At 44.7% G+C, this 18,125-nt stretch overlaps 1 protein-coding gene across 3 annotated transcripts in view; it reads left to right on the plus strand.

The window, feature by feature from the left end:
• Window positions 1–601: 601 nt before the first annotated feature.
• PKP2 (plakophilin 2) overlaps window positions 602–18,125 on the plus strand; it is a 146,909-nt gene continuing 129,385 nt past the window's right edge. Inside the window, exon 1 of one of the 3 annotated variants that reach the window (XM_077469069.1) lies at window positions 602–1,683. In XM_077469069.1, coding sequence (XP_077325195.1) covers window positions 1,470–1,683 — 214 coding nt within the window. In that variant the 5' untranslated portion in view covers window positions 602–1,469. The remainder of the gene's footprint in view (window positions 1,684–18,125) is intronic. The other 2 variants (XM_077469068.1, XM_077469067.1) reach the window with 2 other exon arrangements.

Consider the following 18,125-nt stretch of genomic DNA (forward strand, 5'->3'; position numbering starts at 1 on the left):
TTCAGAGGCATCTGAGACGCCAAACGCCTGTACGAACTTGTAAACGCGGTAACTCATGTTTATCCGCATTTCGTTTACAGGTGTTTTTAATTTTTGACTATTTTGAACAAAACAAAAGCTTGTAAAGCCAAAAGCGGCTAAACGCAGCATGTAAACGCAGCAAAACTCACGTTTTTAAACATCGGTTACTATCTGTCAAGTTGAATCGTTCAGAAGAGGTTGTAAAACGTCCCGTGTACATTAAGCCTTATTGGTATACTTAACAATCCAGACGAGCAAATATGAGTCATTTTTGGTTAGCGTTTACATACCCTTTAAATGAATTCCATGTTACTAAACATGTCGTGATTAGGTATTTAGTGTTCCTCCAAGACTGTATTGTGTTTGGCAATAATGATACATAAAGAATATCTGCAAAGCAGACTGGCAGAATGCACGTCCCCAGTTGTGTGTACAGCATTGGACCTGAACGTTAGCTGTGACCTGTGTAGAGAGGTGCCACTCCTCAGCCCACTCCTCCTGCGCAGCTCCTGGCAGTGCAGCCTTTGTGTACTGCTGTGTACACTCCTCTCCCCTCCCTCCTCTATACTCTACAGCCCAGCCCTGAACCTCAGGGACATTAAAAGCTGAGTTATCTGAGGAATCCCAGGCTGGAAACTCTAGGTGGGAGGAGGCCTGTCTGTTACTAAGAGAGGAAGCTGTGTGTGTGGAGGTGTGCATTGGTGTGTGAGCTTTGGAACACTGTGCTGAAAGCTGAATACTGGGACTTGCTGAGCTCTGGGGACTGCACTGCTTCTTGCACAGGGACCCTGATCGGGAGAGCTGAGCCAAATATAGGTGACCAGCCCTTTACCTGCACCTGACGTGGACTGGAGACTGTGTACTGGGACGTGGCATGCACTGGAAATGTGTACTGGAGCAGAGAACTGACTGGGGAGTGAATTTTGGGGTGACCAAGTGAGGCGTGTATCTAATTCGACTGTTACTGGGAGTTGGCGCAGGCATGAAAAACTAACTGAAGGCGGTATTCTGGGACGTAGTGCATACTGGAAGTGTGTATCACCACTGACAAACTATACTGGATCATAGTATTTACTCAAGGTTGTACACTGGGATTCTGAGTGTACTGGAGGTGTGTTCTGGACAAGTTGGATAGTGTTATTAAATGTGTACTCAAGACCTTATCCTGGGTATTGAGTGTACCAAACGTGTGTACTAGAATAAAGAACATACTACGGTTTGTAATTTGGGACCATCGAATAACCTAGATTGCACACTGGGGTTAAGCCCATACAGGAGGTGCACACTTTTAAAGGCAACGTGTTGAAGGCTGTAGCCCAGAGCACAACAGGTACTCAGGGGCCAATCACTGCATACCCGTGGTGGGCAGTGGTATAATAACCTTCCTGGCACTAGAGACTAAAATCTCTAATAGCACTAGTAGACTAAGTAGACCACTTGCATCCAACATGGCAGTGGTGGCATCTCCGATTGGTGAACAAGGCTACATCAGGACAGTCCTGAGCAGAGATAACTATATGGACTTTCAGAGCTCTACGCTGGCACTGCCGTCCGAAGAGACATTGAAAGTTGGTCGGCAGGACCTCGAGAAGTCCATGCGGATCCAGCACCAGGTCCAGATGACCATGGCCAAGAGGACGACTAAAAAGAGTTTAGCCAACGGTATGTATCTTTGCAGCTTCTACATGTCATTCAGAAGGCAAGGGTTTTGTAGATGTTGGGGGACTAAGAATCTCAGTGTGGTCTGTCTGTCAACCAGGACTTGTAGTCCTCCAGCAGCTAAGGGTTGCACAGTTCTTTTTATACAGTCTGGACTTTTGTAATACAGTTGATGTGGTGTGTAAAGACTTTGCAATGTGCATTGGGCAGCATGGTGGTTAAGTGGTTAGAATTCTTCTCTGTCAGCACTGAGGACTTGGGTTTTAGCAAGCATGCTGTTTGCATGACGTTTATATGTTCTTTGGTCCTGTCTTAGTGCGGTCTTCAACCCACAAGAAACATACTTGTGGATTAACTGGTACCTTACTAAATTGACCCTGGAGAGGGTGTGCAGTAGGAACATCAAATTGAAAGTAGGGTTGCTGGGACTTTTTGGAGTTTTTTTTTTTTTTTCTATGTGATTTGTAAAATCCTGTGTACTATTACTAATAATTTGTCCAGATTCTCAAGGCAAGGAATGTAGTATTTGTTATTATACTGTATAGCACTAGCATATTCTAGGGCTCATTATACTGAATGATTCAGATCAGTCCTTACTTCCCAACTTACAGACTGAGCTCTGTGTCCCCACCTTCAGTCCTACATTTTGGCAAGCTGTCTATAGAATATTGAATAACATGACAATAATATCATTTTTTAACTCTTACATCTTATTATTCAAATGTTCTTGTCATTGTGACAGATTAAAACATTTAATACCTCTGCATTTTTCTTTCCAATGCGTTTTTTATTGAAATCAATTTTATCGCATGAAAATGCAATTTGACACGTTAACACTTTTTGTAGTGATTTTTCTTATTGGATGTCAATGTGCAATTGATGCATGTTATATTATGATGATGACGGGCTGCTGTGTGTTTTGATGCACTTCTTAATGTATGCATTGAGATTCATTTTGATGCATTTCTATTGTTTTTAATAGAAAACATATAAAGTAAAAATGCAAAGATGTGAATCCAGCTGAATGATAAAGCAAAAAAAAAACATTTTGTTATCCCATTCAATGAACTATAATTGTGAGGTTAAGACCCGGTTCACACTACCACGACTTGTCATGCAACTTAAGAGTTCAAAGTCGCATGACAGGTCGCACCCCATTAACTGCAATAGAGCCGTTCTAATCGATGCGACTCAAGTCGCTCTGACTTAGAAAAAGTTTCCTGCACTACTTTGGTGTGACTTCAATATGACTTGTATTGACTTCTGTTAAAGAAGTCGTATGCCAGCCACGATGAAGTCACGCAGGGATGACGGCTTTAAAGCCGTGCATCTTTGAAGTCACAGCAGTGTGAACCCATGCTTAGTCCTGAAGTTATGGAACTCATTCTATAGCAATGGTGGTCAACTTTCTTGATATGGGGGGTCTCATCATGAGCAGCCCTTGACTCCACCAAGGGGGCCGTATGTAAAATTCTGTGAATATTCAGTGTCAGAGACAACGGACACACAACAGGATATAGTCAAAAACCATAGACATGATGCGAGATATGGTCAGAGACAATTTATATAATACAGGAGATGGTCAAAGACTGCGAATAGGAGACAAAAATAGTCAAAGACTGTAGACAAAAGAGATGGTCAGAGACTGTAGACATGATATAAGCGATGGTCAAACTGTGGGTATAATACAAGGGATGATGAGAGACTGCAGACAAGTTATAACAGATGGTCATAGACTACAGACATGATATTGGAGATGGTTATAGACTATGCACATGATACTAGCGATGGTCAGAGACTACGGACATGATACTAGCGATGGTCAGAGACTACGGACATGATACTAGAGATGGTCATAGACTGTAGACATGATAGAAGAGATGATCATAGACTGTAGACATTATACAAGAGATGGTCAGAGACCGTAGGCATTATACAAGAGATGGTCAGAGACTGTAGAAATTATACAAGAGGCTGTCAGAGACTGCAGACATGATATAAGCGATGGTCAAACTGTGGGTATAATACAAGGGATGGTTAGAGAGTGCGGACAGGATACAAAAGATGGTCAAAGTCTGCAGACATGAAACTAGAGATGGTCAGAGACTGCAGACATGATATAAGAGATAATCATAGACTGTAGACATGATATAAGAGACTGTCAGTGACCGTGAAGATGCTTAGGATAGGGTGACCAGACATCCCCGGCTTCCGGGGACAGTCCCCGGATTGAGGACTGTCCCTGGACCAAGTCTCTCCCTGGATTGTATTTGAACAGGGGCTGGGTCAATTTCAAAGACAGTCAGTGCAGAATAAAAAAAATAATAATCTGAATTACACCCCCCCCCCCCCCCCCGCACAGTCGCTCCTACTAGTTTAGGGGGGGTTATATTTTTTCCATTATCCATGCCCCTTTCTGATGATCATGTGGTGGTCGGAGTGGAGGGAATATTTCTTCAGTTTCAGACGCATGCCCATCCAGCCTTGGCTCAAGTCCCAGCCAGCCTCCTGCCTGCTTATCTCCTTGCCTTCCCTGGCGGAGTGATCTTCCTCCGCTCCCCACCCAGTAGTACCCGAGGCCCGAAGAGTAAGACTTGACAGGCTTTGAGGCGAGCGGCGATGGGCAGAGAGTCACTGATTGCTGCCATTGCTAGTAAAAAAAAAAACATGTCCCCGGATTTAATTTAAAAAATCTGGTCACCTTAGCTTAGGAGTTGTATGAGACTGGGAACATGCCTCTAGAGACAGACATAGACTGCAGACACATTACATGAGGAATAAATCACTGCTATAACAGGGCAATAGGGTAACACAGATTAGTGTCTGCAGGGGCTCAGAGGGTCGCACATAAATGCCAAAGGGCTGCAGGTTAGGCTCTAACGTTTTACTGATTTTTGCTACACATTACTGAACACAATACAACAACCCAGTAAAAAATCACTGTAAAAGACAAGGTAAAAAAGATGTTACAAAACATCCGTCCGCAATGGTAGACACTGAATCCACCCTTCAATGCAATTGTACTAGGATATCAATGATTGTTGTGGTGTTTATGGCCATTTAAGACATGAGTGTGTGTTCCATACAAAGAATACACCCTGGCAAAATGATTGAGCAGTCAGGGCCCATTCACACGTATGTGTTGTCACTATTATTCATTGTAAATGGCCCCCCAATGCATTATATAGTAGAGAACTCCCAATATACACCACGGCCCACTGCAATACATGTACTGTGCTGAGCTATGTTGTTAAAATTGGTCATGTTTGTTTTTTCATGTGTTGTGGTTCAATGCAACACACGTTATATGTACCATAGGCCATGTGTATTGTTAGAGCCGGTTCACACAGCGGGCGATGCGAGGCGACACGACTCGCCTCGCCTCGCTCTCGCAAGTCGCCCCCGTTCTGTACAATGGAACCGTTCTGAGAGGAGCGACTCGAGTCGCTCCGACTCAGAAAAAAGGTTCCTGTACTACTTTTGGGCGACCTCGGGGCGACTTGCATTGACTTCTATACAGAAGTAATTTGCAAGTCGCCGCCGAGGCCGCTGCAGGTCGCGGCGAGGCAAGTCGGAGTCGCCTCGCCTCGCCTGCAGTGTGAACCGGCCCTTAGGCCATGTGTATTAATGCACAGCAATGGAACACTTAAATGTGAATGGGCCCTCAGACTGCATAATGCATTTATATTTTATGCATTTGAATCAACAAACTGTGAGGGGATCCTGGAGAACCCCTTATTAAAGGGGTTTCTCGAGGCTCAGAGATAGTTTTTTTTTTTTTTTCTGGAATTGTACACAATAGCCATAACATTTATTTTGCTTTGGAGCGCTAATATTCTTCATTGGTTGTATTGATTATAAGGCCAAAAATGCAAAGTGTTGCATTGATGCACAATATGGGTACAAATAGATGTGGGTAAGTGTGAAGACCAAATTCTTAAAGCAAACCCCCAAATCTGCAAGATAAAAAAGTAAATAGCCAATAAAGACCCGTAAAATAACAAAAACACCTTTTTGCTGCAATATTCACCTTCAATCTGAAGATTTCCCTTTCAGTACTGTTTAACTGCCACTAGATGTCCTCGGTCTGATAAACAGCATCCTTCAACCCACTTCCTCTGAGCCCACTCATGCTAGAATCTCCCCCAGCCTTTGAGTTGACAGTGAAACGGAGAAGCAGAACAGTGATGCGCTGATCTCTCTGTCACTCTGCACAAGATCGGATTGGCTACCAGGTCAAAGTCTGGTACTGTTACTTGTATTTAAAAATAATGATGGATAATGATTGCAGAGCTGTGCTAATGTGTTTCTTTTATATCTGCCTAGGTTCAGTTTTAAAAGGCAACTCTTCTAAAGGCAACTCTGCTCAGCACAGTAAGTGAGCGTTGTCACCCTAGGGCAGATAGTGTGTTACTGGCAGGAACACCAGGTGAAAAAAAAGGGGTAAAAAAGAAAACAAATGCAGCCACCACATCCCAAGGACTAGGGAGCTGCAATATAATATATTTTTATTTTTTGGGGTTTAGATATACATTATTTAGCACAAATGCTACAGTACACCAAACCTTTCATTCAGACTTTACATTATTTCATGTATTATTTTTTTTAAGCCAATATAAAGGAAAAGTAATGGTGGGAAAAATAACTTGTGGCCTTTAACCAATCTTTTTTTTGTATGTTAATTTATTTTGGTCTGCATAACTGGGGGACATGGCAGGGGCGTGTCAACATAAATATCTCTTTTGTGTCAAATTAAGTTTGATATGTCACCACTAGATATCCTAAACTGGAAGTCCCAATGGAATGAAACACAAATTGGGCTGACACCCTGTTAAAAAGGCAGAGGCACATAACATCTGTATGTCCTGACGAAGCATAAGGTCACGTGTGTGAAACACGTTGACGTAGGCAGCACGACAGGGCCAGGCATTTCACCAAGCGCTTCACCAACTAGGCGTCATGATTGTTGCCTTCACAGACTCGCCCCTCTAGATGTTGATTCAATCCCCGTTAGGGGAACAAAACAGGTGTTTTGTTTAAACCATTGACCTGAGATCACCCTTATTTTGGGCTGTATATGGAGAGTCGGGGGGATCCAGGGGATTGCATTGTCCATCCCAAGTGCTTTCTTGGGACTATACAAGCCCCATTGAGGGCATGAGTGTCTGTGGACCCCAGCTCCCTACTTTATAGTAATTGAAGTAAGGTTGCGAAGCCACAATGACGTCACTTCCACGCATGCGCACGGGAGCCAACACGCGCGGCATCTTTGTCGAGTATGCCGCGCTCAGTGCGCCTGCGCGCCGCTGTCTACGGCGCATGCGCCGTAGACAGCTGTGCCTGTCTTTGGGCAAATATCTCCTAAACCGTATAGGTTTAGGAGATATTTCTTGGACCTACAGGTAAGCCTTAATCTAGGCTTACCTGTAGGTCAAAGTGTGTTGTAAAGGTTTACAACCACTTTAAAGTGGATGTAAACCCAATGTCATCCTTTCTAAACTACTGCCATAGGGGATATCTATAAGGATATACTTGCATCTTTACTTGTCAAATGTCTCCCCTCTGTCTGCTATGAGACCCGAAAAACATGCATATTCTGTGGGTGGGTCTGTTGTCTGGAGCTTGGTGGGTGGAGTTGTGATGTCAGTAGACTCCCCACCCACCTCTACACTCCCCATGTCAATATGCATTTTCTCCTGTGTATTTATTACACTGAACTTCTGCTATGATCTCTAACATCCAGTGAAAAGACAGGAAGGTAACCACATGACTTCAGCATGCCCAATCATGCTGAGGTAGGGAACATCCAATTCTGGCAGAGCAGCAGAAGAAAGGAGTGGGAGGGAATTCAAAAATAATGCATGTCTCTTAGGCTAGTGCACGAGATATGTAAATCACCTGTCAATCATAGCAAGTGGGAGGAGTTGACAAAGTTTTTCTGTTTGTCAAGAATGATCTCACTGAACAATAGAGGATTTCTCAGAGATGGATTAACTCTTTGTGGCAAGACTGGGCTCAAATGATAGGAAATCTTATACTCTACATTATGACATCAAAAAAAAATTTGGGTTTACATCCACTTTAAACAACGCAGACCAGGGGTTACCTATCTGGTTCCCCTTCATGTTGCAGGGCGTGTCCTTTGCCTATATATTTTGTGCTACAATGTGTCCCTGTTGGGAGGAATGAATTTGCTTAGATCACTCATTAAATATAGATACTGCAGTCTTTTATTCCAGTTTTTTAGATATGGAGGTAAATGTTATCAGTCAAAGTAAACAGTCTTATCAGTGTGTCCTAATGTGCCTTGTTTCTGTCTATAGCTTGTAACCATATGGGCACTTGCTCACTACATGTGCAGGCTCTGACCCTCACAGACCTCCAGCATTCCTGAAACAGGAAAGCGGGACATGATTTAAAGCTGACCTCCAGTCTTCTTACACAATTGTACATACTCTCCTTTACTGTAATTGCTTACTCTTATTTCACTGCACACAGTGTGCATTAAGAAGTTACAAGTCAGATAGAGCCCACCTCATTTCCTGGCTGGAGGACGTCCAGCATCATTGAACCCCTCCCAGCCTGACTGTCCCTGATCCGCTCCTTTAGTTATTTTAAAGCCTGCAGCTTTTATTTAAAATTAAACCTGGTTATCCTGCCATGTAATTTATTGTTCATGCACTTCCTGTTTTAGGGTGACAATGCTCTGTCCCTTGTCTCCAAATTGTATTCCTGCAATGTCACTCCATTACATAGGCTTTTCATTGGACAACAAGTGACCTTTTCAACACATAGTAGGCAGGCATGGTCCACTATTGTCAACATCATGACGTGGTGCGTGCAGACTGGAAATGGCTGCAAAAAGAGGCTGCAGGGGATTCACATTACTCGACAATAGGGATGAGCCGAACACCCCCCGGTTCGGTTCGCACCAGAACTTTCGAACGCACCCCAAATTCGTACGAACGTTAGAACCCCATTGAAGTCTATGGGTCTCGAACATTCGAAATTAAAAGTGCTAATTTTAATGGCTAATATGCAAGATACTGTCCTAAAAAGGGTTTGGGGACCTGGCTCCTGCCCCAGGGGACATGGGTCAATGCAAAAAAAACTTTTAAAAATGGCCGTTTTGGCGGGAGCACTGATTTTAATGACGATTAAAGTGAAAAAAAAAAGTGAAATATTCCTTTAAATATCGTGCCTGAGGGGGTGTCTGTAGTATGCCTGTGAAGTGCCACGTGTTTCCCGTGTTTAGAACAGTCCCTGCACAAAATTACATTTAACGGAAATAACGTCATTTAAAACTGCTTGCGGTTTTAATGTTATATCTGGTTCCTGCAATATGGTTGAAAATCATTGAGAAACATGGCATGGGTAGCCCCCCCCCCCCTGCCCATTACCAGCCCCTTTTGGGTCTTGTACGCATATTAAGGGGAACCCAGTACTCATATTAAAAAAAGGAAATGCGTGTGGCCCCCAGGCCCTATATACTCAGAACAGCAGTATACAGGCGGTGCAAACAAGACAGGGACTGTGTAGGTTTGTTGTGTTAAGTTTAATCTGTTTGTAATTTTCAACTGGTACATTTTTAAAGTGTAGCTCCAGTCAAAAAAACAATTTTTAAGCTTTTTGGAAAACATAGGGAAGGGTTATCACCCCTGTATAATTTGTTTTGCCGTCCATCTTTTTCAGAGCACGCAGACAGCACGCACAATCTCCTACCGCTGACTGCAAGCTCTATTTAAAACGAGCAAGATATTTAGCTATATAGGTGGATATAGCGGTGTATACTGCGTTCAGAGCACGCACAATCTCCTAACACTGACTGACAGCTCTATTATAAAAGATAGATATATCGCTAGATATAGAGGTGAATATAGCGGTGTATACTGCGGTCAGGGCACGCAGACAACAACCACTACAGAAGAACAATAACGAAAAATCGGCTGATAACGATCGGTGTATACTGTGTTGAAGGTACACAGAACACCCACTAACTGCTACAGATGCCAACACACTACACAAGGCCGTCGCGCTGGCGGCCTTATATAGTGTGGGGCGTGTACTACACAGCCTGAGCTATGATTGGCCACAGGCATCCTGCCTGTGGCCAATCATGGCTCTCCTCGCTGCCGGCGCTGTGATTGGCCAAGCATGCGGGGTCACAGTGCATGCTTGGCCAATCATGAGCCAGCAATGCACTGCGCCATCGTGAGCGCCACACGAATTTGGCGCGAACAGTCCATAACGTTCGGAATTCGCCGAACGGGCGAACAGCCGATGTTCGAGTCGAACGTATGTTCGACTCGAACACGAAGCTCATCCCTACTTGACAATAACGAAGGATGAATAAAAGTGACAATCAACAAGCCATTGCTTATTGCTTTAGCAAATGAAAGATCACTCAGTTAGTGTCTTTTCACATGAGCCACCTTTGTGACATCCTTCCCTGTTCAGTTTTTGTCCATATTGTGACAGCAGATCTAGTGCCAGATTTACAAAGGGGCAAAAGGGACAACTGCCCTGGGCCCCCTGACAGAAGCCCCCCCCCCCCCCCATATATATATAATTAATATAAAAACAGTTTGATTAATAAAATTATATATATATATATATATATATATATATATATATATATATATATAAATTACGGTCCAAATTATTGGCTGAAATGGACCAGAAGATGCACAGGACTCCTATGCAATTCGCTCCGGAACCGCTCCAAAGATGTGTGAACCAGCTCCATTGAGAACCGGTCACAATCTCCTGACATGCAAATTAGATGCGGAGAAACCCACATCCAATTCACAATACTGTAAACCCAGCCTAAACGTTTTTACTCTGGTGTGGTATATTGTATCATTTTTTATAATCATGGCGCGTGTGTGTTCTTTTAAAAATGTGTGACTCATTGAGAATGTAAACCAACTCTGTATATAAGGTGGGCCCCAGAACCTGAAGTGCCCCGGGCCCCCAAGGTCTAAGGCTCAATTCACACCATGGCGATCCGTTTTGCGGGCAGAATAGCCCCGGTTCTGCTCGTGATCCATAAACATCACAAATCGTGGGACGCCCTTGCGATCCCCATTACTTTGAATGGCACCCAAACCGTGGTGCGATTTTTGGCGAGATTGTTGGGCTTCTTTTGGGCGACAGGCATCCCGCGATTCTATTTGCACCATTTTACCGCGATTCGTCTGGTGACAATAGCGGCAAAATCTCAAAAAAAATTTTTTTTTTTGGGGGGGGGGGGGGGGGGTTAGATACAAGATGGAATGTAATCAGAGGTTCCCTACTCTACCCCAAAATAAAAAAACAGAACACCTTTTAGCTAGAGATACGTTTTAAGAATGTAGACATTTCACAATAAAACTAACTAGATGAATTACATCCAAAACGCCTAAACATCGCCTGAGGTTTCACAAATGAGACAGCCAGAGACACGTGTGCACCATAATTAAATCCCAGGAACAAAACTCAGTGCTCCCATACTGACAACATTAGCAGGTAAATTAACTGAAAATTCAAGTTTCTTTATAGCAATGAGCTAAGCAATTCCTTTTAGCAATTATGAGCAATAGAGAGGTAGCAGCCATAATATTTCGGCTGCTTTATACTACTGCAAGAAAGTGATGTGTCTGCATAATGGTAGCTTCATATTAAAGCATTTCTAAACCCAGAGTCTACAATGTATATATTGCAGCTTTTTGCTTCATAACAAATGAGGTGGCTGCATAGGTTTTTTTTTTTATTATTTATTTTTATATATATTTATTTTCTTTATTCTCACCTAGTGATCCTGCTAAGAACATGCTGTTAAAGTTATAGTATTTATTTTTTATTTTATTGTGAAGGAAAAGCCAACATGTTTCTAGGGTCATGAAAGTCTCCTTTCTTCAGGATCAAAAGAATTAAAATCTGCTTGGAAACTGGACCAAGACACAAGGTCTCCGAAGGGACCATCAGTATTAAATTATCAGATTTCAGGCTATTAACTCTTTTCAGACCTGAAGAAGGGGATATTTACAACCCCTGAGACATGTTGACTTTTTCTTGTTGGACTATAATACATAAAATTACGCTTTAATTTTTATTTTATTTTATTTTCTGCACGTGGAGGATATGATAATATGACAGGGAGGCTGCAGGGGCCCCCTGGAGCAAGGGGCAGGGTTGCGATTGTGACCCCTGCAACCCATTTTGCTACATCAATGCTGGTTACATCACTTTCCACTAGATAAACTGGCAGCATGCGGTGTCTTCTTGTCTCTATATTCTTCAATGCTGTCAAGGTTAGGCACTTTACATACAGTGGTGTGAAAAAGTGTTTGCCCCCTTCCTCATTTCCTGTTCCTTTGCATGTTTGTCACACTTAAGTGTTTGGGAACATCAAACCAATTTAAACAATAGTCAAGGACAACACAAGTAAACACAAAATGCAATTTGTAAATGAAGGTGTTTATTATTAAAGGTGAAAAAAAATCCAAACCATCATGGCCCTGTGTGAAAAAGTGATTGCCCCCCCTTGTTAAAACATACTATAACTGTGGTTGTCCACACCTGAGTTCAATTTCTCTAGCCACACCCAGGCCTGATTATTGCCACACCTGTTCACAATCAAGGCATCACTTAAATAGGAGCTGCTTGACACAGTAAGGTCCACCAGAAGATCCTTAAAAGCTACACATCATGCCGAGACCCAAAGAAATTCAGGAACAATTGAGAAAGAAAGTAATTGAGATCTATCAGTCTGGAAAGGGTTATAAAGCCATTTCCAAAGCTTTGGGAATCCAGCGAACCACAGTGAGAGCCATTATCCACAAATGGCGAAGACATGGAACAGTGGTGAACCTTCCCAGGAGTGGCCGGCCGCCCAAAATTACCCCAAGAGCGCAGCGACGACTCATCCAAGAGGTCACAAAAGACCCCACAACAACGTCCAAGGAACTGCAGGCCTCACTTGCCTCAGTTAAGGTCAGCGTTCATGCCTCCACCATCAGGAAAAGACTGGGCAAAAATGGCCTGCATGGCAGAGTTCCAAGGAGAAAACCACTGCTGAGCAAAAAGAACATCAAAGCTCGTCTCAATTTCTCCACAACACATCTTGATGATCCCCAAGACTTTTGGGACAACATTCTGTGGACCGATGAGACAAAAGTGGAACTCTTTGGAAGGTGTGTGTCCAAGTATATCTGGCGTAGAAGGAACACTGCATTTCATAAAAAGAACATTATACCAACAGTAAAATATGGTGGTGGTAGTGTGATGGTCTGGGGCTGTTTTGCTGCTTCAGGACCTGGAAGACTTGCCGTGATAAAAGGAACTATGAATTCTGCTGTCTACCAAGAGATCCTAAAGGAGAATGTCCGACCATCTGTTCGTGTACTCAAGCTGAAACGAACTTGGGTTCTGCAGCAGGACAATGATCCTAAACACACCAGCAAGTCCACCACCGAATGGCTGAAGAAAAACAAAATGAAGACTTTGGAGTGGCCTAGCCAAAGTCCTGACCTGAATCCTATTGAGATGTTGTGGTATGACCTTAAAAAGGCCGTTCATGCTCGAAAACCCTCTAATGTAACTGAATTAGGACAATTCTGCAAAGATGAGTGGGCCAAAATTCCTCCAGGACGCTGTAAAAGCCTCATTGCACGTTATCGCAAACGCTTGGTTGCAGTTGTTGCTGCTAAGGGTGGCCCAACCAGTTATTAGGTTTAGGGGGCAATCACTTTTTCACACAGGGCCATGATGGTTTGGATTTTTTTCACCTTTAATAATAAACACCTTCATTTACAAATTGCATTTTGTGTTTACTTGTGTTGTCCTTGACTATTGTTTAAATTGGTTTGATGTTCCGAAACACTTAAGTGTGACAAACATGCAAAGGAACAGGAAATGAGGAAGGGGGCAAACACTTTTTCACACCACTGTAGCTATAGAGGAGCTCTAGATTCCCCCCCCCCCCCCCAAAAAAAAAGCAGCTACAAATACTATAGCTGCTGATTTTGAATATAAGGATACTTACCTGCCTAGGGATCCATCAATGTCGGCACCAGAGTTGATTCCTCAATTGGCTTTGGGTGCAGGTGCCAGCAGCTCCGGCCACTCACAGCACTGGAGCCGCGATACACGGAAGACACGCCGAGGGAATATGTCCGCTCCCTCGGCGTGGACCGAGTGAGATGCTGGCGTCTCGTTCTAAGGTAAGTATTTCATGATAAGCTAGTATGCTGTGCATATTAGTTCATTATGCCTTTTCTTTTACAGGTGTAACAAAAAGTATGCTGATAGTAAGAGAGAGCAGAGTGATGGGGGAGATTATCTCATGGCTGTGCTACTTATCCTTTCACTTAGGATAGTTACAAGCTGGGGGCAAGTCCAGGATGACCTGGACTCAGAGGATACAGGTTGAATGGTGCTGGCCATCAAACTGAGGACATCTAGTGACAGAAAAAAGTACTGCAGGGGAAATGTCTGAGAAAGCAATAGCAGCAAAATTTTTATTTTTTTTTAACTTTATTTATTTTTACTTTGCATTTTTATCCTGTCATTTTTTTTGGCTGGAGTTCTGCTTGATTGGTGTCCTTGGTGCCAGTGAATTGATTGACCACTTTGTCGTGAAGAAAGAGCAAACCCTCATGCCAGCAAGACAGCAAATCCTCACCCCTGCAGTAATGACTCATATTTCTCTGTTGTCTGCTGAATGGATTTAAGAACTCCTTTCCTCAGCACATGCTTGATGAATGACTCAACAAGACTCCGACAACCCGTTCTAAGTTTGCACATTCAGCAACAACAACATGAAGGCCCGCCGGCGTCACGCCCGCAGAAAACTGACGGGTCTCTCTAGCCCACGGCTCCTCTCACAGACTCGTCTTTTAGAAGGATTGTGTTCACTTCTGATCGGGTCTTGTTGAAACTGGAAGGAACCCCTTTCTCGAAGAACAAAACAAGGGATTTTCTAAACACATGGCCAACTGTTGTAAAGAAAAATCTCTGTAGCGCAAAAGAGTCTGTAAGAGTGCAGTGCCTTTCTTCCAATATAAACTTCAGTTCTACCCAAAAGGTGAAGCACAGCTTATCAGCTTAACTCTCCCCCCCCAGGCAGACCTAGAGAATTTGGCACCTGGGGTGGATCCTCTATCTGGCATGCCCCACGCTAAAATGTAAAAACAACCCACTGTGCCCCTTGCATACCTCTGCATCCCCCAATATCTTTGTCACTACTGTGTACCCCCTCTCCATATCTGCACCTCTGGACCCCTTCACACAGCACCCTTTTCCATTACACAGCCCCCTGCACCACTGGACCCATTTACATTACACAGCCTCCCCGCAGCTCTGGACCCCTTTACATTACACAACACTCTGCACCTCTTTACACAGCACTCTGCACATCTGGACCCCTTTACATTACACCCCCCCACAGCTCTGGGCCCCTTTACATTTTACAGCATCCGGCACATCTGGACCCATTTACACAGCACCCTCCACATCTGGACCCTTTTACTATACACAGCCCCCTGCACCTCTGGACCCCTTTACATTACACAGCCCCCCCGCAGCTCTGGACCCCTGCATGTTACACAGACCCCCCCCCCCACAACTCTGGACCCCCTGCATGTTACACAGACCCCCCAGCCCCTTCCTACCTTAATCATGCAGCCAGAGGGAGAGATACAGCAGCGCTGAACAGAGGGCAGGAACTGCTGGAGTTAATTTTTCATATTAACAAGCTAATGATTGGTTGGTAGGGTCATCAAGAAACCAATCACCTGCTGGTTATCTTAAAAAGTTAACTCCAGCAGTTCCTCTATTAAGCACCTCTATTAAGCACCTCTCTCTCTCTCTCTCTTTATCCTGCACAGCTCGGCCGGCTCTTTGTGTGACCCGGCTAGTTGTATGTGCCACACTTGGCCCAGGCACCCCCACACCCTGTCACAGCTCGGCTGTCCTGGCTGCCCTGTCACTGCGCCGCTGCACTGCCTGAGCCCGCCCCGCTGTCACCGCTTCACTCGTGGGGGGTTGCTGGCCTGACACCCCCCCACGGTGTGTGGTACCCAGGGCAGACCGTCCCCCAGTTGGTATGCCACCCCCCCTATCAGATTTGGCACCTTTTTTGGGAGGGGCAGGGTCTTGGTTTTGAGTTCGGCCAACTGCCCCCCCCCCTTCCCAGCAGCCTTCTGGGACACTTAACAGGTCTTAGGAGACTGTGGCCCAGGCATGTACTGGCCATCGGGACTACCGGGAATTTCCCGGTGGGCCGATGGCTCAGTGGGCCACTCTGATGTAAGGGGGCTGCTGATGGGACATTCTGATGTAAGGGGGCTGCTGATGGGACACTCTGATGTAAGGGGGCTGGTGATGGGATACTCTGATGTAAGGGGGCTGCTGATGGGACACTCTGATGTAAGGGGGCTGCTGATGGGACACTCTGATGTAAGGGGGCTGGTGATGGGACACTCTGATGTAAGGAGGCTGATGATGGGACACTCTGATGTAAGGGGGCTGCTGATGGGACACTCTGATGTAAGGGGGCTGCTGATGGGTCACTCTGATGTAAGGGGGCTGCTCATGGGACACTCTGATGTAAGGGGTGCTGATGGGACACTGTTGTAAGGGGGCTGGTGATGGGACACTCTGATGTAAGGGGGCTGGTGATGGGACACTCTGATGTAAGGGGGCTGATGATGGGACACTCTGATGTAAGGGGGCTGCTGATGGGACATTCTGATGTAAGGGGGCTGCTGATGGGTCACTCTGATGTAAGGGGGCTGCTCATGGGACACTCTGATGTAAGGGGTGCTGATGGGACACTCTGTTGTAAGGGGGCTGGTGATGGGACACTCTGATGTAAGGGAGTGCTGATGGGACACTCAAAATGTAAGTGGGACGGTCTGGATGAAGTCCGGGGCCAAATTTCTGTCCCAGTCCAGCCATGCTGTGGCCCAGTCAGAAAATGCATCTTCGCGCATCCACAATAGGAAGCAGGCTGTGAAGCCGCAAGACTTAACTGCTGGTTTCCCTTAGTCAAGATGGCGGCACCAGCACCCGATAGCCGATTGAATAATCGGCTCGGTGAGGACACTGCTGGATGCCTGGACAGGTAAGTGCCCTAATCTTAAAAGTCAGGGAATACTTGCTCTTTTTATATATCCTTATACTGAAATATATATAGGTGCAACACACACACCCATCTGCAAGGTGCAATTCTGAATAAATGTCACTGCATTGCTGCAGCGCACGTGACCTGCAGTGCTGCAGGATGCGGTAATGCTCATGGTAACCAGCGCCTTTTTACGAAAAGCCCTAAGCTGCAATATATAATTTATTTTTTTTGGTTTCGATTTGCTTTTCGCAGTAAAGTGGATAATGGAGCATTGCAGAATGTGCGCCAGTGGGTGCCTGAAATTGAGCCACCACTTGTCTACTGTATGCATTCTGTCCCTGTTATTTGCCATTCAAATTTGAGCTGGTTGAGGCGTGTGTCACTGTCTGCCAGCACTGCCCATAAGCACCCAGCGAAAGTGTCCCCCATCTCTGTCTGTGATCTCCACAAATTTGCATCAATTTCTAACAATTTTATCAGTCATCAACTTGGTATCATGCAGAATGCTGTTACGGTTGAGCTGGAGGGCTTGCAGATTTATGTACTGCTTGCTGCGTCGGCTCAGTGCTTTGTAACTTTATAGTTTATTTTTCAATAAATGTGTGGGATCAAAGAGAAACAATCCAGTGAGATTTAAATGGAATGACGCCTGTTTATTTTCACTTTCAGAGGCAGGAGATGTAGAGCTTGGGTGTTTTAGAAGACAAAAGTTCAATCCACCTGCTAGCAGTGTTTCAGTTATAAGTGGAGTCTTGCAGTCTTCGGCTGACTCTTAAAGACTCCAGCTGTGGGATCCACACCCCAAGCTTCTAATGTATTTTAAAGCTGAGCATACACGAATCATGGGTGGCCTTTTCAACACCACCAGGCTCAACAAACTATAATTGAGAAACTGAAGATGTCAGGTGGAAAATAGTAGGATGAACCATGACTAGGGTGACCACTTTACGCATTTTGCAGGTCTATCCCAGGTCCCGGGCACTTTCATTTTGGGACAATAAAGTACCCCAGAATGAAACACAGATACGCCCACCCTGGCCACTTTACTCACTGACAGTACTTGTCCTTTCCGGCTGAGACCCATTTTACCTTATTCTATACTACCCAAACTGGGTGTCTAACATCCAGTGACATCACTAAAGAGTGAGACCGTGGCCCCAGCTTTCAGAGAGGAGGAGGATTTAACTTCCTTCTCCTTTGCGCCTAATGCTTTAGCTCCACCCACTTCTTCCTCAATCATCTCCGGCGGCCTGCTCAGAGGGAAGAGAACTGCCAGGATTTGAGAACAACTCTCAATACTCAGAGGTGAGGCCTGGCAACTGCACCATCTGTGTCA

This window comes from Lithobates pipiens, unplaced genomic scaffold (genome assembly GCF_037356315.1).
Source record: "Lithobates pipiens isolate NorthernLeopardFrog02 unplaced genomic scaffold, aLitPip1_a1.2 Scaffold_8, whole genome shotgun sequence".
Taxonomy (NCBI): Eukaryota; Metazoa; Chordata; class Amphibia; order Anura; family Ranidae; genus Lithobates; species Lithobates pipiens.